This window comes from Myotis yumanensis, unplaced genomic scaffold (genome assembly GCF_028538775.1).
Source record: "Myotis yumanensis isolate MYYU_CA2020_CCGP unplaced genomic scaffold, mMyoYum1.0.hap1 SCAF_3, whole genome shotgun sequence".
Classification (NCBI taxonomy): domain Eukaryota; kingdom Metazoa; phylum Chordata; class Mammalia; order Chiroptera; family Vespertilionidae; genus Myotis; species Myotis yumanensis.
In genome coordinates, this window is record NW_027223754.1 from 12,258,249 (window position 1) to 12,286,132 (window position 27,884).

Below are 27,884 nucleotides of genomic sequence, written 5' to 3' on the forward strand. Positions count from 1 at the left end.
AGCATCAAGGGAGACTCATGCCTATCTGCTTCTCTGTGTTTCAAATGTTTGTATAGGGCCTGTGTTTACTCTGAGCCTCCTTTAAGGATGTGTCACAAATATTTGCTCCATGATATGCTGGGAATGAAGCCATCTCCACAGAGCACCATCCTGGGAAACGGACAGCTGGGTAAAGCGTAGCAAAGCTCCACAGTTTATGATTTTTTTTTTTTAAAAAAAAAGGTGAAAAAGAAAAATGTGTGAGAAACAAATATGCAAAATGAGAAACTTCAAAGTGAATACAGTTTCAATATCAGAAATTAAGCTAAACTACCCCTCTCTCTCTCTCTCTCTCTCTCTCTCTCTCTCTCTCTCTCTCGATAGAGGACTATCCAAGGACTTGCTCAAACTCTTACAATATAACCATAGCATTTCTATTCCAAGAACCAGTTATGTTAATGCCTGTGAAATGGGACTCAGGTCTGCTCTACTGGAGTGACTTACAGCAGATCCTTCTGTGTTATTTAAAAAGAAGTCATAATGGGCATGCTTCACTCTTTCACAGGGTAATGGCCCTCCAGCTCCTGCCCCTGACACTGACCCCAGACTCCAACCATTGGGAGGTTCTTCTTCTCTCCTCACTCCACCCCATCCACCCTGCTGATGTCATCCTTTCTTGTTGCCTCTCCTGCCAACCCATCTGGCTTCTGTACAAAGGAAAAGGGACTCCTCCTCCTCCAGAGATTTCCCAGATTCTAAGAAATTGAGGTGTGGCTACCCCTTTGACACCATAAGCCAAGCCAGGCCTGATAAACCAGAGATGAACCCAACAGAAAATCCCACTGGGGTTCCTAGAATAAAGGCCTTAAGACATGCCTGCCTGTGGCCCAACAATTTTTCCCTCTGTGGGAATTAATCATTGCTCTCTAGGTGTTTACTTGCAGCAATGACTGTGACAGTAAAAAAAAAAAAAAAAAAAAAAAATTAGTTACATGTACTGTGGGATTACAGTTATAACACAGAATAATGTTCATGATACACTACGTAAAAATTAATCATGAAGGAGTCTGTACATTGTACTTTAAGAAATCTGAAGGTGAGTTTTATATTGTGTTGTCCTGTTTTGAATGTGGATTCCAAAGGCAGGACAAGCAGGAATTCCTTGGAAGGTCTAAAAAAGCCAGTATAGCCCAGCCAGCATGGCTCAGTGGTTGAGCGTCGACCTATGAACCAGGAGGTCACTATTCAATTTCTGGTCAGGGCACATGCCTGGGTTGCGGGCTCGATCTCCAGTGTAGGACATGCAGGAGGCAGCTGATCAATGATTCTCTCTCATCACTGATGTATTTCTCTCTCCCTCTCCCTTCCTCTAGGAAATCAATAATATATTTACTGATATATATATATATATACTGGAGGCCCGGTGCACAAAAATTTGTGCACTCGGGGGTGGGGGGGAGGGGTTGTTCCTGGGGGGGGGGGTTTCCCTCAGCCCGGCCTGTGCCCTCTCACAGTCTGGGACCCCTCAGGAGATAACGACCTGCTGGCTTAGGCCTGCTCCTGGGTGGCAGAGGGCAGGCCCAATCCCTAGGTGCAGCCCCTGGTCGGGCTCAGAGCAGGGCCGATTGGGGAGTTGGGGCGCCACCCCCTGTCATGCACAGAGCAGGGTGGATTGGGAGGTTGCGATGCCACCCTCAGTCACGCTCAGGGTGAGGCCGATTAGGGGGTTGGGGCACCGCCCCCTGTCACACTCAAGGCAGGGTCGATGGGGAGGTTGCTGTGCCACCCCATGTCACGCAAAGAGCAGGGCCAATCAGGGGGTTGGGGCGCTGCTCCCTGTCACGCACAGAGCAGGGCCCATCAGGGGGTTGGGGAGCTCCCCCTTGTCACGCACAGAGTAGGGTCGATAGGGGAGTTAGGGCACTGCCCCCTGTCACAGAGCAGGGCGGATCAGGGGGTTGGGGCGCCGCCACTGTCACACTCAGGGCAGGGCCGATGGGGAGGTTATGGCTCTACCCCGTCACACACAGAGCAGGGCCCGTGGGGGGGGGGGGGGTTTGGGGTGCTGCCCCCTGTCACACACAGAGCAGGGCCGATCAGGGGGTTGGGGCGCCGCCACTGTCACACTCAGGGCAGGGCCGATGGGGAGGTTATGGCTCTACCCTGTCACACACAGAGCAGGGCCTGTGGGGGGGGGAGAGGGGGGGTTGGGGCACCGCACCCTGTCACACACAGAGCCACAGGGCGATCAGAGGGTTGGGGCGCTGCACCCTGTCACACACAGAGCCACAGGGCGATCAGGGGTTGGGGCGCTGCCCCCTGTCACGCTGATCCAGTGCCAGGAGGCCTCGCGGCTCCGCTGATCCCAGTGCTGGGAGGCATATTACCCTTTTACTATATAGGATAGAGGCCTGGGGGCCGGCTGGTTTGCCCTGAAGGGTGTCCTGGATCAGGGTGGGGGTCCCCACTGGGGTGCCTGGCCAGCCTGGATGAGGGGATGATGGCTGTTTGCAACTGGTCACACACCCTTCAGGGTGGGGGTCCCCACTGGGGTGCCTGGCCAGTCTGGGTGAGGGGCTGAGGGCTGCTTTCAGGCTGGCGGTTGTTGACTGAAGCTCCCAACAGCTCCTTTTTTTCTTTTTTCTTTTTTGTTTGCGTTCTATAATCAAAACAATGTATAACTCCAGCTCTGAGATCCCGGCTGGCTGAAAGCTGGTTTCTGGGGTTTTGTTTAGCTTCTATATTTGTTACAATGTTTCAAACTGCCAGCTCAGAGGCTGGCAAGTCAGGCGGGGAACGTTGGAGTCTGCAGTCACTGGAGCAAGCAAGCCTCATGTTCGCTTACAGCTGCCTGGCTGCCGGCCACCATCTTGGCTGACAGTTAATTTGCATAAGGATATGCTGATTAGCCAATGGGAAGGGTAGCGGTCGTATGCTAATTACCATGTTTCTCTTTTATTAGTGTAAATATATATATATATATATATGTAATTTTGCTCTGATTAATAAAAAGACTGCCAGTGGGAATGTAAGAAACAATCAGAAATGCAACGTGACTGTTCTCATCCACACCTGCTGTGCTGCCCATGCACAGGTGGCCACCAGGCTATGCCGCCCCCTCCCTGGCGCATCACCTGCCTCCCAGGCTCCTGAATCCTGGGCAGCCTCCCATCTCACCTGGTTCCCCCTCTGGATCTCCCTGTTTCTTCGATGGAGTTATAGCTCCACCTTTCTCCCAGGCTCAATCTTGACATCAACATTGACCCTCCATCTCTGTCCCAATCCTTACACGTTATCAGCCAACCATCTGATCCTTCTCAAAAAACATCTCCTCTATCCCCTTCACATGCCCTAGAAAAGATCGCAGATACTTCACCCAAAGCCATTTTGCTACTGCCTCCGGCTTTACAACATGAGTAGCTCCCACTGCACACAGAATTGAACACATCTTTCTCTGCCTAGAGTGCAAGGCTCCCAACTCCTATGCAGTGGACTTTTCTCTTCATCCAACCAAAGTCCTCACCCAGACACATCGGCTCATTCCAACCCCAGCCCTCCAGTCACCTGTTTTCCTCTCAAAGGCTCTCTTCTTTTTCCATCTGGCCTATACCTGGTTGTTCTTCAGAGTTCTGTCCTTAGGGAGAGCTTTTCTGTCCAGTGGCATTTGGAAAACAGGGGTTAAGAGCCTTCATTCAAGAGTCTAATTTTCTTGATTCAAATCCTGTCTCTACACTACTGGCTTGGTGACCATTATTAACACATTATTTAATCTTATCATGCTCAGTTTCCTCATCTGAGACAGGAAGACAATAATAGTCCCTACCTTCCAGGGTTGTTATGAGAATAAAATCTATATATATAAAAGCCTAAGCGACCATTACCACCGAACGACCAGAAAACCAGAACGACTGGTCACTATGATGTGCACTGACCCCTAGGGGGCAGACGCTCATGCAGGAACTGCCCCCTGGTGGTCAGTGCACTCCTACAGCCAACCTCCCACAGCCAGCCAACCTCCCGCGGGCCCTCCCCCTTCCCTTCCCCCATCCAGTGGGCCCCATCCAGTGGCCAGCAGGCCCCATCCAGTGGCCGGCAGGCCCCCAGGGAGTGGGCAAGATGGCCCCAATAGGCCCTGATCGCCGGGCCAGCCTAGGGACCCCACCTGTGCATGAATTTCGTGCACCAGGCCTCTAGTTAGTTAATAACTGCATAAGATCCTAGAAGGACGCTGGCACAGAAAAAGCACTGAAATGTTAGGTGCTATTGGGGTATGAGATCTAAGCTTCTCACACCCAGCACTTAATGTCTTTATCACAAATCTTAGAGATCTATCACCTGTCTATCTATCTGCTGTCTTGTGTGACCTTTTCAACCCTCTGTTATATGTCTCTGGTAAAATGATTCCTTTCCAAGAAGGAACCATGTCTTATGCTTGCCTGTGTTACCCATAGCCTTCTGCATGGCATAATGCTATGCAGACAGCAGCTATAGGGACTGTGAGCAGAACGAAACAGAATTCAGTGGGTGAAACTGAGCTGAATGATTTGTCTAAGAGCTCTCACTCCTTGGCCCCCGTGTCATCTAAGCGAATGAACTACAAAGGCCAATCATCATTTTGGAACTAGAAGGTACTTTAGAGACCACCTGGTTGGATCCCTCCTATTACAGAGATCAAGTGGCTCCCCCAGGGTCACAGAGCCAGTTCACGGGTGATGCTAAGATACAGCTCAGTGGATGTAGAGAAACTCACAGAAATAAGGAAATCATTGTTGTCAATGTAATTTTTAAAAAGTCATCTCTCACACTGGGCAACCACATGATTCTGATGTATGGGGGTTCTTTATATTAAAGACTCACATTACATTTCTGGCAATTCTAATCTTACGAGGTAGAATAAGCCCATTAACACAGCTCACAAGAAATACAGACACCACCCTCCCCTCCCCCAGTGCTCACGGCCACACTGGGGAAGAACAGGCCTTGGGAGAGGAGTGACAGAGGACAATGGAGCAAGCCGCCACCACCCTCTTAGGGAAACAAGCCGTGGGTTACCAATGGGCTGGCACACGGCCAGTGAGTGCACTGTGGCCCAGTTATAACAGTGAATGCAGGGCCGTGGGCGGGGCCCCACTCGCACCTGGCACCATGCATTCACAACGGAGAGAGATCCCCCAAACCTCCCATCTTGCCAACATTCTCAAGGTGCCCACAAATCCTAATGCTACTTGGATGGTCGGCCTTCTGAACAAACATCAGACACCTAGAGAAAGAGACTGCTTTCTTGAGACTGGAGGGGGCTTGAAAATTAGGTTCAAGTCCAGGCTGCTACGAAAAGCTGTACAAACTGGAGAACACCCCTGAGCCCTGTGGGTCTAACCTAATCATCTGTAAAATGCAGGGTCCAGGCCAGATCAGTGGGTCCCCATGTGGACTGCGTCTGGCAATCTCTTGGGGAACTTTTATGCCGTCTCCTTGGCTCTCCTTTCCATATCTCATCATCTGATCTTCAGGACCTGTCTCCTATGATTAGGTAATCAATCACTCAATGAACCAGCCGTCTCTCCAGCCCATGCTGACAGCAGCCTTCTCTCTTCCCGTCAGCCCCGCGCACTCGCACTTGACCACAAGCTGTCCATTGTTGCTCTGTAATTGTATCTGGCGTGTGTGACATTTGTTCCAAAGCCACTGGTAGGCAGGACCACGTCTGGTTTTCTCATAGTTACCTTTCTGACCCAATAGACTGTCTTTCTACATAAATTAGGCTAACAGCCACTCTAGCTGGCGTGCACTCTGCTGAACCCCTTTAATCTATTCATCTCTGAGTGCCTATTAATCTCAAGTTGTGACACACTTGCCATGGTCACCCCTCCTGCTCTTATATGGACAGCTGCTGTTCCCTGCCTCGTCCCCCGGGATGCCCACCTGCTGATGCCATAGCTCATGCCATTCCATGAGCCACCTATGAAATACATGCACGTTTCCTTGTGTCTATGTTGTTTAGTACACAAGGTCCCATGCCCTGCCTTGTCCCAGCTACTAAGTCAAGTTCATAAAGAAGAGCAAGGTTGTTAGAGAAGTGGAAGCACCGATCTCCCCTCCCAAGTAAGTGAGGTACCAGACTGAACCTGGGGGCTGAGAAGTAGGATGGGTTGGGAGCAGGGCTTTAGGCAACAGGACAAAGTCAAGATCAAGTCCAAAAGGCAATCTGAACAAAACGTCTGAAAAGTGAAGCGCAGGTGACAAAGCAGAGTGAGCAGTATTGACGAGGGGCGGGGAGAGTCGGGGGTGACACCTGAAGTCCTGGGCAGATTCCCAAGGGCAGTAACGACTCACTCACCCACACACAGCCGCCCCATGGGCTGCAGGTTGCTATTCAGGCAGCTGAACCCGGATTGGAGGCAAAGCTCTGACATCTCAGTTTTGCTGTTTTTTGTAATGTGCCATTTTATGCAGTGACATACTAATAGTCATAACATTTTCCATTTTATAGCTTATTCTTTATTCCTGTGTGTGTGTTTTTACTTCCTCCCCTGACATAACTTTCAAAATTGTTTTATTTGCATTTTGCATATTTAAGTCCTTGGCAAAAAGAATGATCATGCCACAATAACACACATTTTCATATTTGCACATTAAATCCCAGACCTCACCCACATATATATTTTGTGTGTGGTGGTTGGGGTGTACAACAGAATGATTCTGCCTCAGCCATAAGAAAGAATAAAACCTGACATGTGTGACAACAGCAATGGACTTCGAAGGCATGATGCTAAGTGCAATAAATCAGAGAGAGAGAGAGAGAGAGAGAGAGAGAGAGAGAAATACTATATGGTCTCACTTATATGTGGAATCTAAAAGAGAAAAACAAAAACACCAAGGTTATAAATACAGGGAACAGTTTGGTGGTGCCAGAGGGAGGGGTGTTGGGTGTGCAAAACAGGTGAAGGGAGTGAAAAGGTACAACCATCTTGTCATAAAGTAAATAAGTTCTGGGAATGTAACGTATGGTGTGGTGACTATAGTACTGTAGTGCATATTTGAAAGTTTCTAAGAGAGTAGGTCTTAAAATTTCTCATCATGAGAAAAAAATTGTAGCTATGTGAGGTGACAGGTGTTAAATAGATTTATTGTGGTTGTCATTTTGCAATATATACAAATATTGAATCATTACCTAATGTGTATCTGAAGTTAACATAATGGCATATGTCAATTATACCTCAATTGAAAAATAAAAAAATTCCTAAAGAACTGGCTGTTTTCTTGTGAGTCGCCTCCCTTGGACACAGTATTGTGAGTAAAAATAGCGCATCTTTGTTGACATGGCTTACCACGTGTGCCAGCGCTTTCCTTGCATGACCTCATCTGTCCTGACAACAGCACAACGGGGCTGGGTGCATTACTGCCTCCCCCTCCCAGTCCTGAGCGGAACTGAGCCAAGTTAAAATTAAAAGCTTTTGGAGCTACTTTAGATCACACAAATTATTACAAATACAGGGCACCCTTTTGTTTTTAACTAACCCTCACCCTATCCTGAACACTGCCAGGAGGTCTGGCACATGGGAGAGGGCTCGCATCCTGCCGCCCCCACGTGGCTATCTCCGGAACTGCTGGAGGACCTGACGCTGGTGCCACAGAGTCTGGGCACAGAGAGCTCTCCCTTCGGGGCAGGATAAGTTACTTATTTTTAATTCCACTGTTTTCTGGGGTAGAAATCCATCTGAAGGTAAGTATCAGTTTGGTGGCTGCTTTGGATTCTCCAATGCAAATTGGACTCCAACAGCACCTCCAGGGAAGACATAGGGAGAGGACTTTCATGGAAACTCATTGTCTTCGTTTGTTCTGCTCAGAAAATAAAGTAAAATGATCTTTGACAGGAGGTGAGCTTGCATTAAAGACACCTGTACAACAGTGTGAACATATTGCCACCGAACTGTACACTTAAAAATGGTTAAAATGGCTAATTATATATGTATACATATTTATTATATATACATATGTGTGTATACACACACACACACACACACACACACACATATATATATACACACACATATGTATATATTTGAGCAAAATAAATTGGAAAGAAAAAGACATCTTCCTTAGTATAATACCAGAGCATGATCGATAATATTTACCAAAGTCTGTATAGGTTCTTGCTCAACAGAGGGAGTCTGTTGATCAACACTTCTTAATAGCTTTCTCTTTTTCTTTTAACATGGTCCCAGACCACACTCCTCCGGGTGCTGGGGCGCAGGGTTGGACTGGCCTGGTGCCCGCTGTCTGCCTCCTCGCCCACCCGCCCTTTGTGTTGTCTGTGGGTGGAGAAAGCTGGTGCCAACTGTGGCCGAGTGGAAACCCAGGCGCCCTCCCTCCTCTCCAGAAGCTGGTTATTGTTTTCAGGGGGACCAGCCATCAAAGACCTCCTGCCCCACCCACTCTGAACGCACAGTTCTTGACTGAAAAATGCTAACCTCCCCCAGACACCACAGGAACATCCTGGAAGACAATGCCTGCACCCGGACTTACTAGGCGCAGAGCCTGGGGTCTTGACTACCACATGTCACCCCAGCTTGTTTTTACATCTGTGACGTTGCTAACTAACAACCTCGCTTAAATCTCCAACGTCTCCCTCTTCGTACTCAACAGCGATTTACAGGTAAGCCATCGTCTGGGCCACTAATTCTAAGTCTCTTCTGATTTCCCTCCAGGCTCTGCATTGGGCCAAGAATCTCCTGCTGTATGTAAGCTCAGAACGCGTGCTATGATGAGACTGAAGAAACAAAATGTTTCCAGAGAAGATGGAAATGGATTGTGTTGGTCGCCCAGTAGAGGTTGATCAGATGGTCCAGAATATTCTGATATTAATGTTTTTTTTATATTATCAACAAAATAAGAACAACATTAAAAAAATTCTTGTAAAGAAACTTGGGTCCAAGAATATGTCTACCGACCCCAGCGCACGGAAATCAGGGATGGGACACATGAAGAGAGAGGGGTACACCTGAAACAGAGAAGGGGCGCTGTCTCGCTCCTAAAGGCTGTGAGAAGTAATAGCCCTCACACTGTGGTGTATATCCCTCTGTGCTTTCTATGTTTGTCTACACATAAAGGCTTCAAGTCAGTGACTCATAATTGACCTTAGTTTCACTCTAAATTCCTCATCGTGGTTGACAAGGCCTCCCATGGTCTGACTCTGGCTTATCTCCAACATCATCTCTACTTCGTCATCTCTTCCTCCTCCACAACCTTGAGCACCTCCCTCACACACCCTCAGTGCTCCAGCTCCAGGCAGTTCCTCATGCTGTTCCCTCCTTCTGGAATTTTCTTACATTTCTTCTCCCATCCCCTTCTTTTTTAAAAAATATATTTTTATTGATTTGAGAGAGAGAGAGAGAAACATCAATGATTGGCTGCCTCCTGCACACTCCTACTGGGGATTGAGGCCACAACCCAGGCATGTGCCCTGACTGGGAATCGAACCGTGACCTCCTGGTTCATGGATTGACACTCCACCACTGAGCCATGCTGGCTGGGTTCCCGTCTCCTTCTTTAGCTGGTTAACACTCTACCTTCAGACTTAGCTCGAGTTTTCTCCTCCCTGACCCTGTACTTTTGCTAGCAAGGCACTCACACAGCTAAGTATCAATATTGCTTATTAAATAGTCTGTCTTCCTCCAAGAATAAAAGCGCTATAGCTATGGAGGTCGTGTCTGTCTTGCTCACTATCGTATCTCCAGCATCCACATAGCACAGGACTGTGACTGCTGTAGATGCTAAAATAAACACTTGTTGGAAAAGAAGAACAACTTAAAATAAGGGAGGGCGGAAGATGGAAGCCAAATGGGAGAACAGAAAGGGGATGAGGCAGAGGAGTCAGTAAGCAGTCAATGAATGGCAACATACATACAATCAATACTAATAACTATTGTCAGAAAAGTATCCTCACTCTTTTCTTTTTCTTTTTTTTTTTTTTAAATATATTTTATTGATTTTTTACAGAGAGGAAGGGAGAGAGATAGATAGTTAGAAACATCGATGAGAGAGACATCGATCAGCTGCCTCCTGCACACTCCCTACTGGGGATGTGCCCGCAACCCAGGTACATGCCCTTGACCGGAATCGAACCTGGGACCTTTCAGTCCACAGGCCAACGCTCTATCCACTGAGCCAAACTGGTTTCGGCTCCTCACTCTTTTCTGATCGCAGAAGAGAATGGAGAGCCCTACCCAGTTGGGCTCAGTGGACAGATCATCAGCCTGCGGACTGAAGGGTCCCAGGTTCGATTCGGGTCAAGGGCACATGCCTGGGTTGCGGGCTCGGTCCCCAGTAGGGGGCCTGCAGGAGGCAGCTAATCAATGATTTGTTCTCATCATTGATGTTTTTATCTCTCTCTCCCTCTCCCTTCCTCTCTGAAATCAATAAAAAAAATATTTTTTTTAAGAGAAGAGAATGGAGATCTGCGTGATTGGGATATACTGAGTCTGGAATAAAAAAAAAATCTGTATCAGTTTCTACTGTGGCCACTGAGGAACCAACTAAGCCAGTCAAAGGGCCCAGTGCTCTGGGCAGACTAGCAGTACTCAGGGTACACAATCTGACACATGCCCACGCCGTTTTTAATTTGTTTGTTTGGAAGTTGAATTCTATGCTGCTTAAAATATAACTCTAAACTGTGACCACTGAGTGGGCTAAAAGGCTGAAAGGACCATAAACACAAGTGTACAATTATTTTACCCAATCTGCCCTCATTGGAAATGCTTTTTTACTGGCGAAAGGAAGACAGTTGAACACTGCCATCTAGTGGTCATCTAATGATACGGGTTTGCCAAGGCAAAAGAAAGCATCACAGAATGCGGCTGGAGAACCAGAAGGCACGCATCACCTCTAGGGTGGGGATCACTGACAGCCTTCCCTAAGAGCTCCCCTTTCTCAACAGCCCACAGTCATATTTTAACACCTAGTGTCCAAAACATCTGAAATCAATGTGAAACTTCAGCCACTTGCAACCCACCACCCTGGAAAAGAATTATATTTCTGTTTTGAAGCCTAACTGTAGAAATCAGATTTGTTAGTCTAGTACCCAAGGAACAACAACAACAAAAAAAGTAGACAACACATCTATCTTCCCTGAAGCAGCTACCTTCATTCAGCCAAGCGTGTTCTCTGGTCTACACTCTGCCACTAGCCACACTCAGAGCGCCTGAGCAGGAAGGCACAGTTTAGGACTCATGCTGCCCCTCACCGGTCTGTCTCTCTGGACCAGCCGTCTATCCCCTATGATTCTCAGTGTCCTCATTTGTTAGAAAGAGGGGCGTAAGCATGACAAGCACTAAGTCCCTTTCATCTCTAAACTTTGGAGACACAGGACTCATGATCACAGGGCTCAGGGGCCCAACTCTAGGCTCAGGGGCCCAGCACCATGCTCTCCCTGAAACACCAGTGGAGAAGCTGCAGCGTGCTGGGTGCTGGGGAAGCGCCAGTGCATAAACAGACACCTCTGCCAAGCTTCCAGCCTACAGAGGGACACCAGCATCAGCGAGGGAGGACATGGTAACGGCACCATTGGCGATGGTGCACAGTGAGGATGTGTAACGGGGGCCGGTGAAGTGAGGTCCGAGAGCAAAAAGCTCTCGCTAAGGCTGTGGCAGGCCGTGATCTGCAGGTGGAGAGCAGTAATCCCCGTGTGTTGAAATGAAATGGGGCAGAAGGCAAAGGCAGGGGCCGGACTATGCATGGCCTTGTGGGCCATGCCAGGAGTTTGGACTTTATTCTAAGGGCAGCAGAACTGCTCCACTGAAGGGTTTGAGGCAGGAAAGTGACAGGACCAGATGCGCTCTGTGGAAGATCTGAGTGCTCCGTGGAGGACGGAGGTCAGGTCAGGGTTTGGGTGCAGGGAAGCAGTCATGTGACTATTACTGTAAGTGAGAGACTCGGGTTTTTGCTGCTGTGGTGGAAAGAAGTGGGGAGATTCAAGAAAGAGTTAAACAGTAGCACCATTCGGGCCTGGGGGCTGATTGGAAGTAAAGAGAAGTGTCCAAGATGATTCCAAGGTGAATCCCAGGCCGCTGGTCAAGGACAACTGGGTGGAATTAGTGCCAGTCATCAGCTAAAGGCCACAGGAGGACCAGGTGTGCAGAAGACCAAGCGCTCAGTGTTAGGTGGTTTCATTTAGAGAACAGCTCCTGAAGGGTCCAGGCGGGTGAGCAGGCAGTTGGAGAGTTCAATCTAGAGCCTAGAAGAAACATGTAATCTATCATAATGCAGATGAAGGGCATCTGGCAGCAGGCAGTGAGGAGAGAAGAAGGCACAGAACCAACATTTAACAGCAGGAACAGCAGAGGATGTGAAGCCGGGGAAGGATACTGAGAGGAGAGGCCAGCGAGGCAGAAAGAAAACCAGAAGAATACAGTGTTGTGCAAGCCAAGAGGAGAGGGCTCCCGTCTGCGGATGGACCTACTGGAGCAGCCATAGGGAACTGAAAAGTGAACTCTGGATTTAGTGACCTTGACCTTGGTGATAAATGCATGTGGAGCAGGGGCAGGCGCCAGGTGCGGTAGTTGAAGAGTGGCTAGGAGAGGGAAATAAGACGATGAGAGTAGAGAGAGACTCTCCAAGGGGTCTGGCTGTGAAGGTAAGAAGAGAGAGAGGAAGGTGGCCGGAGGGTAGTGGGGACTGAGCTGGGGTTTCCTACTATGGAGAAGATTTATGGGGAGAATCCCCTTGAGAAGGGGAGCATGATGAGCCAGAATAGCGAAGCAGTACCTGATGTCTTGAGGCTCCTGAGAAAAATTATAAGGACAAGATCCAGAGCACAGATGACACTTTGGCCTGGGTCGAGTGGACAAACTCTTTCTCCACTAAAGCTGTGAGAGCAGGGAAGAAGGAGATGCAATAATGAAGGTGAGGCAATTCTAGGGGCCCAATTTCTCAGTAAATTAGGTGATCATTTAATTCGCTGAGAGTGAGAGCGATGGAGAGCAGAGATTTAAGAAGAGGAAAAAAGTGAGCTCCCTAGAGAAATGTCTTCTGCTTTGCCAGGCATAAGTGAGGTGACCAGGAACCAATGACACCCGCCTGGCCAGCCGCCTGGTTTCCTTAGCAGCGCTCCGTGTCCATGTGCCACCAGAGGAAGCAGGTAAACAGGTTCGTTCGGGGCTGGACATTTCCAAATGGGAGGGAAGGAAAACAGAGGGCAAAGTCACTTATCTAAGACGTGTTCAAGAGTTTAGGATAGAAAGAGGGAGAGAAGTGAAGACAGGGGTCAGGAGGGGTAAAGAGGGTCAACTGACGGATGAATGGCTCCAGGAGGCCAAGCAACAACAGACTCCGAGATAACAGGGATGGATCCAGGTGACACAGCGCCCTGGATATAAATGCTCGCACGTTCCAATAAGCAGGGTCACTAAGTGTAGTCATCTGTAAATGCTGAATAAATGAAGGCCTGTGTGACTAGGAACTGGCTTCCGACAGGGTCAAAAATCCCTGAGGAAACCAGGAAACCCTTCCTTGAGTTCTGGTATGTGCTGGGCACTGTTCCAGTTGCTAGGACTCTGACCAGGAACCAAGCAGATGTGGTATTTGCCCTCATGGGGCGTACGCTTTCATTTTTTTCTTTTAATATACATTTTTTATTGATTTCAGAAAGGAAGGGAGAGGGAGAGATAGAAATATCAATGATGAGAGAGAATCATTGATCTGCTGCCTCCTGCATACCTCCTACTGGGGATCAAGCCTGCAACCCAGGCATGTGCCCTTGACCGGAATTGAACTCGAGACCCTCCAGTTCCCAGGACGATGCTCTATCCACGGAGCCAAACTGGCTAGAGAGGGGCTGACACTTTCAGGGGGAAGATGGACACAGGTCCCAGATGACAAAGATTTGATCAATTAAGGGAAAGTGGGAGAGAAGTGTACACACTTTCTTGGATCCTCTAGCTGTGCATAATGTGAGTGCTGGTCAGAATGAAATGTCCCAAAAGGTTTTTTGGATCCCTGTGCTTGAGAAATAAAAGCGTTGCCTAGTAACCATTAGTCATAATTTACTGAACACTTACCAGGGGCCAGGCAGCACCTACCATAAGTACTATTATCTCCAGATGAGGAAACAGGGTTCCAAGGAAATTACTGATCAAAGACCACTCTGCTGGTTAGTGGTAAAGACAGGATGGCAATCTGGCTGTGCATCAGCCTGACCTCTCTGGTCCATAACACACTCCCTCTTCTGGTCAGAGGATCCCATTTGGACAAATATGGCAGCATGTGAACTTTGTTCCAGAAAGCTACCAAAATGGCTCAAAACCACTGAGGAGAGCCTCCAACCCCAAAGCTGTGAGAACGACGGAAAGAACTCGTTCCACGGGAAAGGAAAACACCGATGAATGCTTCTCTTCTACCCAAAGGCCCCGCGTTCCGGGAAAGATGTCAAGAGTCGATTTGTTGAATCTCTGGTGTCAAATAAATCGTGATTTTTTTTTTTTTGGTTGTTGTTTGATAGAGAGTTATGACTAGGTGTTTTTCACATTTTCCACATTTTTTTTTTGTGGAGTCCTTGGGGGCCCACATCTGTCTTTACTTTCTTATAAAGCCCTAACTGTGCTTTGAATGAATGCTACTTAATGTTAAGTCGAAATTGGCTTCTTCAGCTACTGGATATTTCTTTTCCATTCAGATTCATGTTCACTTTACTTTGAGTCCTTAAGCTATTTTCAAACATATTTTGGCTAACATAACTTTGAAGCTACTCCTATTAAGTCTTTAAGGGCCAAGTCATCTAGGTTTAGGAACTTTGTGTAAGTCAAAGACTAAATGTTCTGAGTAATTTCAAATGACGCCATCTGTTTTTTTTTTTAAGTGTGTAAATCTTGACTTTGGTAAATTAAGACACTTAAAAGTTTGTGGGAATAAATAGTTCCAGATTTGTTCTAAGGGGACGGATGAACAGGGACACACACACACACACACTCACACACACACACTCACCACGTGTTTATTTCAAGTGTGGAGATCAAAACGGGAAAAACCGTTTTATTCTTTCACCCTCCACTCCTCCAACCAAATATCCCTTAAGAAAAACCCTACACTATTATACGCCATGAAGCCAGAAGAGTAACTTCAGAATAAAATGTAAAAGAGGTCTTAACGTCAGAGGTTAGATAGAGAGATATTACTTATACATATATTTTAATTTATTTATTCTCCAAGGTGTATATGTGTGAGAAAGAGGGAGGAAAGATTGTCATTCCATCATTCAAAAGATAAAGCTAAAGGCCAAGCACTTAGCTAAGTCCCAGTGAAAAACACAGATTAGAAAACTAAAGAAGAAGAAGCAGGTATAAATATAAAGAGTTCTCAGAAGAGGATGCCAGGGGCCATGGGAATAAACCTAGGGAGGCCTGACACAGGCTGCCCAGAGAAAGTGACTCTGAGGCTGAAGTTGGCCGGTGAACAGGGGCTGAGAGTGGGCACAGCCAAGTTTTAAGGCCCCGAGCGCTTGAAGCATTTGATGATGTCCCAGGAGCCCAGCCAGCGAGAGCAGAGACACGAATCGAGAGGCGAGAGGTGACTGGTGAGAGACTGCGGAGAGCAGGGAGGGTCCGAGCAGTCATGTGAGGGTGTCGGACTCCATCTCCAGTGGAAACCCGCCCAGTGATGAGTGGGGGAGTGACAGGACCAGATGAGCACTTTTTAAACATCACTTCAGCTGCAGCAAGGAGTTGGGGGAGGACACACCAGGGCTTGGTGGGGAGGGATGACACCCGCTGGGACTGGGGCAGTGACACCAGAGATGGAAAGAGGACAGGTTTATGGCTCTGAGGAAGCTGAATTGGCTGAACGTGGTGGGTGACTGGATGTGGGGAGTGATGGGAGAGGACAAGGCAAGGGTGCTCCCCAGGTTTCTGGCAGAGCAGCTGAGTGGATGGGGGTGTCCTTGCGGGAGATGCAGACCGGAGGCGGGGTTTGTGCAGACATATGACTCTGTGTTGAACATGCAGTCAACTTGCTCTTAGGAATGTCCTGTTAGCTCATTTCCGTTTTCATTATGATTGAAAAAAAAGTAACATACAGCATCGGATCCATTATTTTTTACAATATGCATTCTTAAATACCTCGATGCATCACAGTTTCAATTATTTGTCTTATGGCTTCCTATAAAATGTCATTGTTTTAACCACCACTCATAAGATTTGCAATAATTCTTTTGTAATTGGTCAAAGAAATAAATTCAATGTCTTCTGCCCATTGAGCGTCCATTTTTATAAGCTGGTAGAGTGAAATGGCCAATGTCAGAAACAATACAATATTGACTGAGGGGACGAAACAAACCCTTGACCCAGTGTAAGTAAAATAAAAGATATCCGCATGCTCACCTGAGGCGGGAGTCCTTGAAGGTGTCCAGGTATGGGGGGTAGCTCCATCCAATTTTATTCCCTTTACACCGGAGCTCCAGGGTCTGCCCCGCCGCCAGGCTCAGGGTGGCAGCAGGCTTCTGGAAGCGCCCTTTCTCCGTCATCTGCACCATGATAGACTGATTCTTTGGCGCTGAGTCGTCGGCCGAGTCCCTGTCCTTTGTCTTGGGAATCTTGGGCTTCACCTTCTTGTTGGTGGGCTTGATTCTGTTCTCTCCTGGCTCCTTTGGGCGCTTGTTCTTGGGAGGGTGTTGGCCGGTAACTAGTACAAATGTGAGGAGAGAACAATGGGCTGTAGGAGTAACACACCCAGAGTATTTAACACTAAGACAGATCACTTTACAAAACAAACATATGTTTTTATTGATATCAGAGAGGAAAGGAGAGGGAAAGAGAGAGAGAAACATCAATGATGAGAGAATGATTGATCAGCTGTCTCCTACATGCCCGCTACTGGGGATTGAGCCCGAAACCCGGGCATCTGCCCTTGACCAGAATCAAACCGTGACCTCCTGGTTCATAGGTTGACGCTCAACAGCTGAGCCACACCGGCCAGACCAGATCACTTTTTAATACCCCACTCCTCATATATCAACATTGTTTTCAGCAATAATCACTATTTTCTTGGTTCATTCTTTAGTTTTCAAGACAATGAATGACCAAAAGGGAATTTACTAGTATTTCTCTAAGGGGTCACATGGAATGGCAGGACGGAAGCCACTCACAGGGCCTGGTGCCTGCCTTTGTAATCGCAGGGCGTTCAGTGTTCAGTTTGAATCTACTGTTTAAATGTTGTCTCCAGTGAGTGGAGACACAATCGGTACCACAAGCTCACTCAGAAGATTTTGGACCTTTAGGAATTTTACCCAAGACAAGAGGGGACAGTGCGTCTTTGTGTGCGAGGGGGTTACAATGTCCATATAGAACACAAAGCTTAGTAAGAAACGAGTACTGATCCCATGCTCCCGAAATCCCAGCTGTCCCCCAGCTCGGCAGCCACGTGCCTGGTGGCCCCGGCAGGATGAGAAGGAGACTGCGCAGTCAGCGCATCTGCTTGCATGAGCCCAAAGACTCACAGAATCACAGGGTCCACACTTACGGGACCCCGAGAGGTCACTAAGGCCAAGTCCTCAGGCTGTGGATTAAAAAATGAAGGAGGCCCTGAGAAGTTACATAAACTGCTCAGCGCTGGTCCTGGCAGAAAGTGAGAGCAGAATTCAGGTCTTCTGAACCTCATTCCAAATGCTCACTCACTCTATGTAGATAAACATCCTGTATTATTTTGACCAGAGAACCACAGGAACCATGGCTGACTGAGGGAATCACAAGGCATTTGTTTAAAAGAAGTGGAATAAGTCAGGAGAAAATCCTTTTTTCCTTTTAGATGGATGTATTTATCCAGTATGACCTTGGTGTACAAAAGGCTTGGAGTGGTCCAAAGTACAAAGACGTTGAAATTGGGATCAAGAGATGCAAAAAGACAGGTGTTATAAGTTCTTATGCCAGCGGCCCAGGCAGGTGACAAAACAAGGTGAGTCAGCCTGGCCAGCGTGGCATAGTGGTTGAGGGTCGACCTCTGAACCAGGAGGTCACAGTTCAATTCCGGGTTAGGGCACATGCACAACTTGTCTGACCTGTAAGTTATCAGATCCTGTGACTATCCCACTCAGGAACATTTGATGACCTGATTATGAATAATATGCATCCAAACGTGCTGTTATCCCTGCAAAGTAATTTAACCTTTTGACGAAACAGACCCACCTGTCAATCTAACTATAGGTGGTCCAGCTGGCTGCCCATGGAATTGGTCAATGGTTTACGGTGATGACACTAAGTTAAAGGAGTCAGGTGAGTGACCCTACAGATACCCAGACAGTCCTAGGACTGAGTGACTCCCAAACCCCATGTCTACTTTGTAAAAAATACCACTCTTCAGCCAAACTATGTATTTCTCAAACGCTTAAAACATATAAGCATTTATATTGTAGGTAAATAAAAGTGAAAGTACATTACCACTGCGTTTTTTGAGACTACTGTATTTTATAGAGAAATAGGTGGCAAAATTTAAAACACACACACACACACACACACCATTAAATATCATTACTGACTTCAGGTCTTGGCTACCACCTACTAGCTGTGTGATCTTGGGACGTTACCTAGCCTCTCTCTGCCTCAGATTCCTCATCTGTAAATTGAGAACTATCTATAATAATGAAAGGGTAATATGCTAATTAGACTGGACGTCATTTCAGATGTTTTTTCTGACGAAGCCAGGGCCAGAGGAAGCCAGCCCAGTTTTCAGGTTGCCTGCAGGCAGTCCGAGGGAAGCCAGCCTGGGTCCCCATGTGTCCCGGGTGCTGGAGGGAAGCTGGTGCTGGCAGCTGGGGGAAGGAAGGCCTACTCTTGCACGAATTTTGTGCACCGGGCCTCTAGTATGGTAATAATGATGATCTCATGGATTGGTGGGGGGGGATAAACGAGTTACTATTTTAAATCCTGGGAGCAGTGTCTGACCCCAGTAGGGGCCAGTTAAGTGCTCCTTGTTTTGTAACCTCATGATAACGTCCCATGGTGATCTCCATGATAAACAGGTGATGGAGACAAACAAGCTCTTATTCTTCCTGGTTTACAGGTGCAAAAAACTGAGATCACAGAGGCCAAGTCGTTCACCCAGGTCCCCAAGAAGGTGGGACAAACCAGACCCTTTGGCTCCAGGTCCAGAGTCTCCCCGGGTTCATGCCCTTGCCTTTCAGTTCACATAGAGATGGACATACCGCAGCAGTTTCCCTTCATTGGCACAAACCTCACGTGCAGCCCCATTGTCTAAGGCAGTGATGGCGAACCTATGACACACGTGTCAGAGGTGACACTCGAACTCATTTTTTTGGGTTGATTTTTCTTTGTTAAATGGCATTTAAATATATAAAATAAATATCAAAAATATAATCTTTGTTTTACTGTGGTTGCAAATATCAAAAAATTTCTATATGTGACACGGCACCAGAGTTAAGTTAGGGTTTTTCAAAATGCTGACACGCCGAGCTCAAAAGGTTCGCCATCACTGGTCTAAGGGGCTTCTTTGTCTCTGTGCCCTGGGCTTTGACAATGAGTTCCAAGTCAAACAAAACTTGATGCCAGGGATGAGAGCACACCCTTCCTGGAAAGGCCGGAGATGCTTTCCCAAGGCATATATTAGACTCCCCAAGCACGGAGACGCCGGGCAAAACCCCGTCTCCAGAATGAATGAATAAATGCTACAATGCAGGAAAACGGACTGGGATTCTTCCGCATGAACTGAGGATTGCAATTAACCCTAGTTCCACAAACTATTAATGCTTTAATCCTCTAGAACTGTGCTGGAGGAGACAATATACATTCATTAGGAGAAGTCCTGACCTCGCTTTAGATGAGGGCTACATGTGAAGAGTCATTAACATCAAAGACCTGTGGCTGTTTGGTGTTTTCTCCCCACAGGCAGTGAAGGGGAAGGTCTGCCCTGAGAGCAGCATCAAAACCAGCACACTGCGAACGAACATGCTGAGCAGCTCGGGGGCTATATACACTGTGGGCCGAGGGCCATGCCTCACTCTCATGTTTCTGTTCTCGTGAAACACCCACAGGAACACTGAGACTTCCAAGACCAGCGCTGAGCCAATGGGAAAGCACTGACACGCAATATAAAGGCGGGGGGCGGGGGGGGGGGGGGCGGGGATGAGAGCCTGTCCTTCCCTACTCTCTTCTAGAATCCCTCCTCCAAATTACTCCCTACCATTTCTCAAAGTACCATTTTCTTAACATGGCAATTTCTAGGAATCACATACTTCTGTTCCAAGGTAAAGACCTTACTTTGAAACCTTTTTCAGAATATCCATTAGAACAGGGTTGATCACTGTTCTTTTTCTTTTTTTTTAAATGGAGGTAACGGACATATAGCATTATGTCCGTTTCAGGCGTACGGCATATGATTCGCTAGTTGTGTACACACACTGGAAAATGATCGCTCTCTAGTTGAAACAGCTTTATTTGCTTGGCTTCCAGAACATGGCACTGCTGGGTGTTCCTCCTACATCACTGACAACTCCTCAGTGTGCGTGGCAGCCCTTCCCCCTCTTCCGTTTCTGCCTGATCTGAGTCCCAGGGGCCTTGTCCTTGCAGCTCCTCTCCATCGCTAAGGACACTCCATCTCTGAGTGGCCTCACGCGGCCCCCTGGGCGTCAGCAGCATTCACATGCTGAGAGCTGCCTTGTTCCTGTCCTCACGTTGCCTCTAAACTCCAGGTCTGAACCGCTTACTCAGCACGGCACTTGGAAAGCTAGCCGGCAGCTCAAGCTGATCATGTCCACGCTGAGCCCTGGAGGCCGCTCAGATCCTCCGTCCCAGGGTCCCCTTATCAGTAACGGCAAGTCTATTCACCAGTTGTTCAGGACAAAAACCTCAGAGTCACGCATCATTATTTTCTTTCTCTCCAGCGCCGTGTCCAATCCAGCATCAAATCCTCAGGGAGAGGACTCCTTGCCTTCAAAATAGACTCTGAAGCTGTCTCTTCTCCCTCCATCTACTGTGACCACCCTGGACCAAGCCACTTCTCACCTAGACTATTAAACTGGTTCAGGCTCCTGGCTTTCACCCAAGCACTTTAACATGTGAAAACATAAACCAGAGAAGGGCACGCTTCTGCCAAAGACTCACCTTGACGTTCATCTACTTTAGAGTCAAGCCCCGCATCTTCCTGAGCCCTGCAAGGTTTTGCCATGTCCTGTCTCAGACCTCCTGGTGCTTGAGCCACACTGGCCACTGGGAAGCTGCTGGGCCTGCCTTCTTCCTCACATCTGCAGCATTTGCTTCCTCCACCAGGCAGGCCTCTGCCTCTCCTCTCCTAACCACATTCTCACTTCATCCACAGCCCTCTCCATTCATTTACCCTGTGTTTCGGGGTGAATTGTGTTCCTGAAATGACACACTTAAGTCCGAATCTCTGGTGCTGGTGAATGAGACCTTATTTGAAAACTAGTGGCCCAGTGCACGAAATTCGAGCATGGGAGGGGGGGTTGTCCCTCAGCCCAGCCTGCACCCTCTCCAATCTGGGACCCCCTGGGGGATGTCTGACTGCTGGTTTAGGCCCAATCCCACAGGATCCACAGAGATCGGGCCTAAACCAGCAGTCAGACATCCCTCTCGCAATCCGGGACTGCTGGCTCCTAACCACTCACCTGCCTACCTGCCCCATCGCCCCTAACCACTCTGGATATCAGCCTGCTCGCCCCCAACTGCCCCCGCCCCCACCGGTCTGATTACCCCCAACTGCCCTTCCCTCCTGGCCTGATCGCCCCTAATCGCCTCTGCATTGGCCCTGCCACCATGCCTTTATCTGAAAGGACATCCGGAAGGTCTCCTGGTCTACTTAGCATATTACCCTTTTATTAGTATAGATAGGATCTTTGCAGATATAATTGAGTTATGATTAGCTCATTAGGGTGAACTCCAATCCAATATGCTGGTGTCCTTATAAGACTAAGACACACACACACACACACACACACACACACACACGACCAGACTTGGCCGTTGAAGACGGCCAAGTGACCACAGAGGTAGACATTGAGTGATCCAGCTAAAAGCCAAGGAGTGCCAGCCACCTGCAGAAGCTGGACGAGCTGGACTATCCAAAGTGTCAGAGGGAACATGGCCCTGCTGACCCTTCATTTCAGACTTCTAACCTCCAGCACTGGGAGGGAATGAGCTTCTGTTGTCTTAAGCCACCTGGTTTGTGGCGCTTTGTGACAGAGGCCCTAGGAAATCTATGAACCCTGATTATTGATTCTTCATGCCACTTGTCACTTCCTGAAATTAATCTTTACTTGTTTATTTTCCATCTCTCCTCTCCATTAGATCATGAGCACACAAAGTAAGGGTTTACAACCTTGTGCAGGGAAAGCCTTCATTGCCCAGGCCTTCTCTCCCTCTTCTGGCCGGCACCCCAGTCTCTCTCTTGCCCTCAAATTTCTCTTTTCTGGTTTAAGAATCAGAGATTATCGTGCGTGTCAAATATATAGGCCAAATCCTAAAGGCTTCAAAACACCAACAATGAAAATTTTTACAATTCTTTTCTCATTGAGAGAATTTCTGGCCCTGGCCGGGTGGCTCAGTTGATTGGATGGAGCATTGTCCCATCCACCAAAAGGTTGGGGATTCAATTCTCGGTCAGGGCACATATCTAGGTTGTGGGTTTGATCCCCAGTCAGGGTGCGTATGGGAGGCAACCAATTGATGTTTCTCTCACATCTATGTTTTTTCTTTGTCCTTCTCTTTCCCTTCCTTTATTGCTAAAACTACGTCCTCAGGTGAGGATTAAAGAAAAAAAAGAATTTCTGAACTAATTTTTACCCTCTTTTTCCAAGGAATAAATTGAGACACAAAAATGATGGTGCGGATAGAGAATCGTCATTAATGGTTCTCTCCTTACAGAGATCTGGCTGCATGGCTCCCATATCAAAATGAATCTCTTTAGTCCTCCCAGAAAGAGAACTTTTCACAGGATCCTAAATGAACCCATGTGAGACCGAGGTTCAAATCAGCATTGATCAAGATCAACGAAACAGCAGTCACAAATCAATTACGCTTCATCGTTTGCTCCTGACATCAGATAAAATATGTAGATGATCAAAAGTTGGTAAGTACCTGTGACTTTATCCTCATTAATGTAAAAATAGCAGCACCAGTCAATAAAGACAGCGGCAGGTGCTCCATACAAAAGCTGGCAATCAGGTGCTGCGAGCCATGGTGACTAAGTGGGATTTCGGGCTGTTTAGTAACTATTTTCACGACATACTGTCATGATACAAGAGTAATATGTGCCATTTCAGAACTGGAGGAGAAATAACATTACTTCATGAGGAGAAATAACATCACTCCTAAAACTCTAAAGCAGTGGTTCTCAACCTTGGCTGCACATTAGAATCACCTGGAAATCTTTTTAAAATCCTGACTTCTGGGCCTCATCCTCCGGAAATTCTTTTTCTTTGTTACTAATGCTGTGGCCCCACCCCATAACAAAGAAACAGAATTTCCGGAGGATGAGGCTCAGAAATCAGGATTTTAAAAAGATTCCCAGGTGATTCTAATGTGCAGCCAAGGTTGAGAACCACTGCTCTAAAGCATTCTAGAATTAGGCAGGCACACACTGTTGGGTTAGAGCACCTATATACCCAAGCCAGTGGTTCTCAACCTTCCTAATGCCGCGACCCTTTAATACAGTTCCTCATGTTGTGGTGACCCCCAACCATAAAATTATTTTCGTTGCTACTTCATAACTGTAATTTTGCTACTGCTGTGAATCGTAATGTAAATATCTGATATGCAGGATATATTTTCAGGGGTCGAGACCCACAAGTTGAGAACCACTGCTAGACGCTCACAGGGAAGCCTCCTATCAGACAGCCTCTCCCGGGAGTGATCAGAAACATGGAAAGGCAGTGGGATACGGTGAGTCATGGCCTTGTGTCTGGGTTTGGCCATGCCCCATATCCCAACCTGCCAATCAGAGCCTGGCAGTCTGACTGGCCCGTTCCCAGGCCCAGCCAGCCACACCATAACTCAAACCAGAAAATGCATCTTTAATAGGTTTAGGGAAACTTACATAATTTAACGAGGCAGGTTTACTTTTCTAATTATGTGTTCAATATTTTATTGATAGTCTATTCTCTATATTTTAAAGTAGATGCTTTAAAAACAAAGACAGTGGCTACTGTCATGCCTAAAATGTACCAATTATTTCTTATAAAGGATTTCGTCTGTGTTCAACTTTCTCTGATGGTCTCACACGTGTTCATTGCATGTATGAATGACATTTGACTACAATAACGCTAATTGATTCAGGCAGTTTGCAATCGTTCTCATGGTCTGGGCACACGTCGAGCGGAAAAACCTCTGGCGCTGTTTCCTGAGCCTCAGGCAGGCATCTTGGGTGAACTGTATAATCAAGTGAGTGGGTTATTTGAGTCTGACCATCTCCTGCCCTTATTCAAAAAATAATACCAAACACTGCATTTCCCTCACGTTAGCGATCACATAAGGACCGGCCAGGAGCCGTTTCGTATCGCATTTTACAACGTGAGCTCACGCCAGCTCCTCTCTGGGCAAACAGTACCTGTTGCTTCCCCGAGTAGAAAAACTCCCTACGTTTTATTCAGCAAGACTCCAGGCTTAAGGATCCTCGTGCTCAGCTTCAAGTCCCACAACCATCTTGGACTCTGCAAACGAGGATGTGGGATTTTTTGGCAAAGGCTCCTGGTTTCATGGGAAAGAAAGGAACTGGTCAGGGCTGAGTGGTGGGTGAAAGGCGAGCCAGGTTGCGCTGGCTCCAGCGTGAGGTTGCATAACGACAAAAGCTGCTTTTCAACCAAAACTAAGCAAAGACTGTGGCTGAGGCTGAGCAATTCCAAGGGAGGGTTCAGGATGCCAGGATGGACCCAGACACACAATGTCCTGCACAAATAACACTGATCCAATAACTCACGGAGCCAGCGAGGCAATTAAATGCTGATGGTACCGTGGATACAGACACCGACATAAACAACGCATTCACACACACGCATCAAAATGAAGCCTGACCTTGTGGTTGTGAGTCTTTCCAACAAGGTGGGCCCAGGACAGGCTCCCACTGGAAAAAGTGCGGAGGCACAGAACGCGTTTTCTTCACCTTCCCCCATCCGCTCAGATACGAGGTGTAATGAACAGCTGTGGGATTTGGATTCGTTTTGAGGTTTAACCCATAGACTTATTTGCTGTAGGCTTAGGCAGGTCTTGCAGGACTCGAGCCCTAGGTGGCAGAGGACACAGACCCAGGGCTGCGGCTGGGAGAAGGAGGACACTTGGAGTTTTGCAAAAGCACCAGCCACTGCCTGGCTCAGGTGGCCCCCGCCCTCAGAGCAGAGATCCCCGAGCTGATGCGAGGCTGGGAGGTGGAAGCCGTCCGCATGGGATGCCACCCCCCAGACGACACGTTGACACTGGGCCGGCCCAGGCGCCGGCCGGGATGCTGGGCTTGCCCGCCGAGGGCTCTCCGGGAGCGCGGGGCTTTCCTGGGGGGTGGACCGAAGGGTCGGGTGGCTGCCGCCGGCCCAGGGGCTCCCCGGGGAGCGGGGAGAGGGAGGGAGGGAGACCCTGCGGGGAGGGGCAGGTGCACGCGGCAGGGAGCGGCGCCAGGGCCGAGCCTCCGACGGCCGGGAGTTGGGAAGAGCTGGCGGGAGGACGAGGGTGGGGATCCCCGCTGAAGTCGGGGCTCAGACCGGTAACCGCCGCTCCGGGTCACTCACCATCCTCCAGCGCTTCGTGCACCAGCAGGAGACCCAGCAGCAGCCACACCTTCATCTTCAGGGCAGCGGGTCGGGGCCGAGGCGCTGGGGACCGCGCGTCCGAGGCGCGCACAGCTCGGGGCGCGGGCGCGGCGGGCGAGGGGCGCCGCCTCGGGGCGGGAGCCGGCGGGTCGGGGCGGGCGCCTGGGACGCCACCGCTGGAGGATTCGGTTTCATGAGGAGGAACTCAGTTTTGGGGAAAAAGTCTTGGGATGTTTGAAATCCTGCCGGTGAGCTCGCCTGCCCCCTGGCGGCGCGGCGAGGCGAGGCGCAGCGCGTGTGCCCGCGCGGGGAGGACGGCTCAGGGCGCCCAGCCTGTGCTCCTCCAGGTCGGCGTTTCCCGGCCTCACCTCCTCCAGGAAGGCCGAGCTCTGCGGTGCGGACAGGGGCGCCCTCAGCCAGAACTGTCCAAATGTCCCCCCACCACTCAGGCGGGCCGGGAAGCTTTGTAAAAAGCTCCCCCTAAATAGTGTTTCCTTCCCAGAGGCCCATCACCTGGGCCCACAAGCAAGCCCATCACCCTCAGCTGTGCCTGCGGATGTGCAAGCCCACAGGTCAGAGGAACAGACCAGGGCTGCCCTGCTCCCAACACACACACACACACACTACACACACACCACACACACACCACACACACACATACACCTCACACACACACACACACGCACACACCTCACACACACTACACACACACCACACACACACCACACACACACCACACACACACATACACCTCACACCCACACACACACGCACACACCTCACACCCTCCCCTACACACACACCACACTCACACACACCACACCACACATGCATACACACACATACACCACACACCATCCTTCCTAGTCAAGGCCAGCACTTGGGGTGGCTTCTAAATGTAGACTCTACTTTCTTCCAGGAAGCTCCTCAGTTCTAGCAAATTCTTCCCCCCAGACCCTTCTGTGTGCTCATCATGAAGCATCCTGAGAGGTGATTAAGATGGGAAGGAAAAAGCATTGCAAACTAAAATATAATTACGTGCTAAATTGTGCAGCACAAGCTATGAATATTGGAGTGGTTCAGCGAGGTGAGTGCAGGTTGGAGAAGGAGGAGGAACCAGAGAGGGGGAGGCCTTGAATCTGGAGAGCAGAGGGGCAGGGGGAGGGCGCCGAGGAGTGCGTGCGCTCGGGTGTTTGGCCAAGGTCAGGGGGGCTAAGGGACTCGGCAAGAAAGAACTGGCCAACCTCGGTCACTGCTCACTGGCCAGATTGGAGGAGCGTGGCAGTAAAGTGGGACATGAGACTGAACCAACAGCCTGGGGCTGGGGACGGGGCTGTGGCGGGTGGAGGATCGGCACCCACGTGCCTGTGCAGGGACCATCCCAGGTGTCTGAGCTTCGGGCTCCTCAGGGGAAAGCAGCCCGCAGGTGTGGGCAAGCCGGTGCCTCCCCCCAGGGGAAGCAGGGCCTGGCTTCCAGCTGGTCCTCTTAAACCTCACAGCTCACAGCAAGCAGATTGGAAATAACAGGAAGGGGACGGCCCCCTCCGCACCCAGGGGAGGAAGTGCTGCAGCGAATGACAAACTCGTGCTTAGCGGCCACTTCACGCCTGAGGAACCAGGAATCCTACCTTCCACCGTCAGCTCTGGACCTCGCTTGGCCCCTTGGCCGGTGGGAGGATGGAGGTCCCAGGGTCAGGCCCTGCCTCTGCCCGGACCTCTCCGCAACTCCCACCGCTCCCCTGAGCGCCCTAGATGCACACTACGTGCTGGTCACCATGGGTATAACGGTGAAGACGTCACTCCTCCTTCTGAGGCCTGGACATGGCCTGGAGGCAAGCATGGACATGACGGTGATGTGCTGTGTCACGTCCTGGGGAGCATTCTGGGCGAAGAACTCCAGGAGCACACGCAGGGGTGACTCAGTCTGCCTGGGCTGCTCCCCGCGGAGATCCCTCCCCACTCTGACCCCGGAAAGTCAGACCACTGTCCTCTGAGTCGGGCCAGGGCCTCACCATGCCTCACAGTGCCAGGTCCTGCCCGGTCCGCCTGCTGACTGCACAGCCAGTCTGGGCCTATTTGCCAGCACCCCAGGCCTCACTGCGCAGGCTCCAGCTGCTCTCTTTCCTGACTGGGATGTGGCCACAGCCCCCTAAATACACTT

General features: G+C 49.1%; 1 protein-coding gene across 1 annotated transcript in view; it reads right to left on the reverse strand.

Annotated features, from left to right (window-relative positions):
* The window catches only part of PDGFRL (platelet derived growth factor receptor like), a 43,667-nt gene extending 17,760 nt beyond the window's left edge, over positions 1–25,907 (reverse strand). Inside the window, exons 1-2 of the mRNA XM_070408282.1 lie at positions 25,703–25,907; positions 16,347–16,647 (exon numbers count right to left, since the gene is read on the reverse strand). Coding sequence (XP_070264383.1) covers positions 16,347–16,647; positions 25,703–25,757 — 356 coding nt within the window. The 5' untranslated portion in view covers positions 25,758–25,907. The remainder of the gene's footprint in view (positions 1–16,346; positions 16,648–25,702) is intronic.
* Between the last annotated feature and the right edge of the window lie 1,977 nt (positions 25,908–27,884).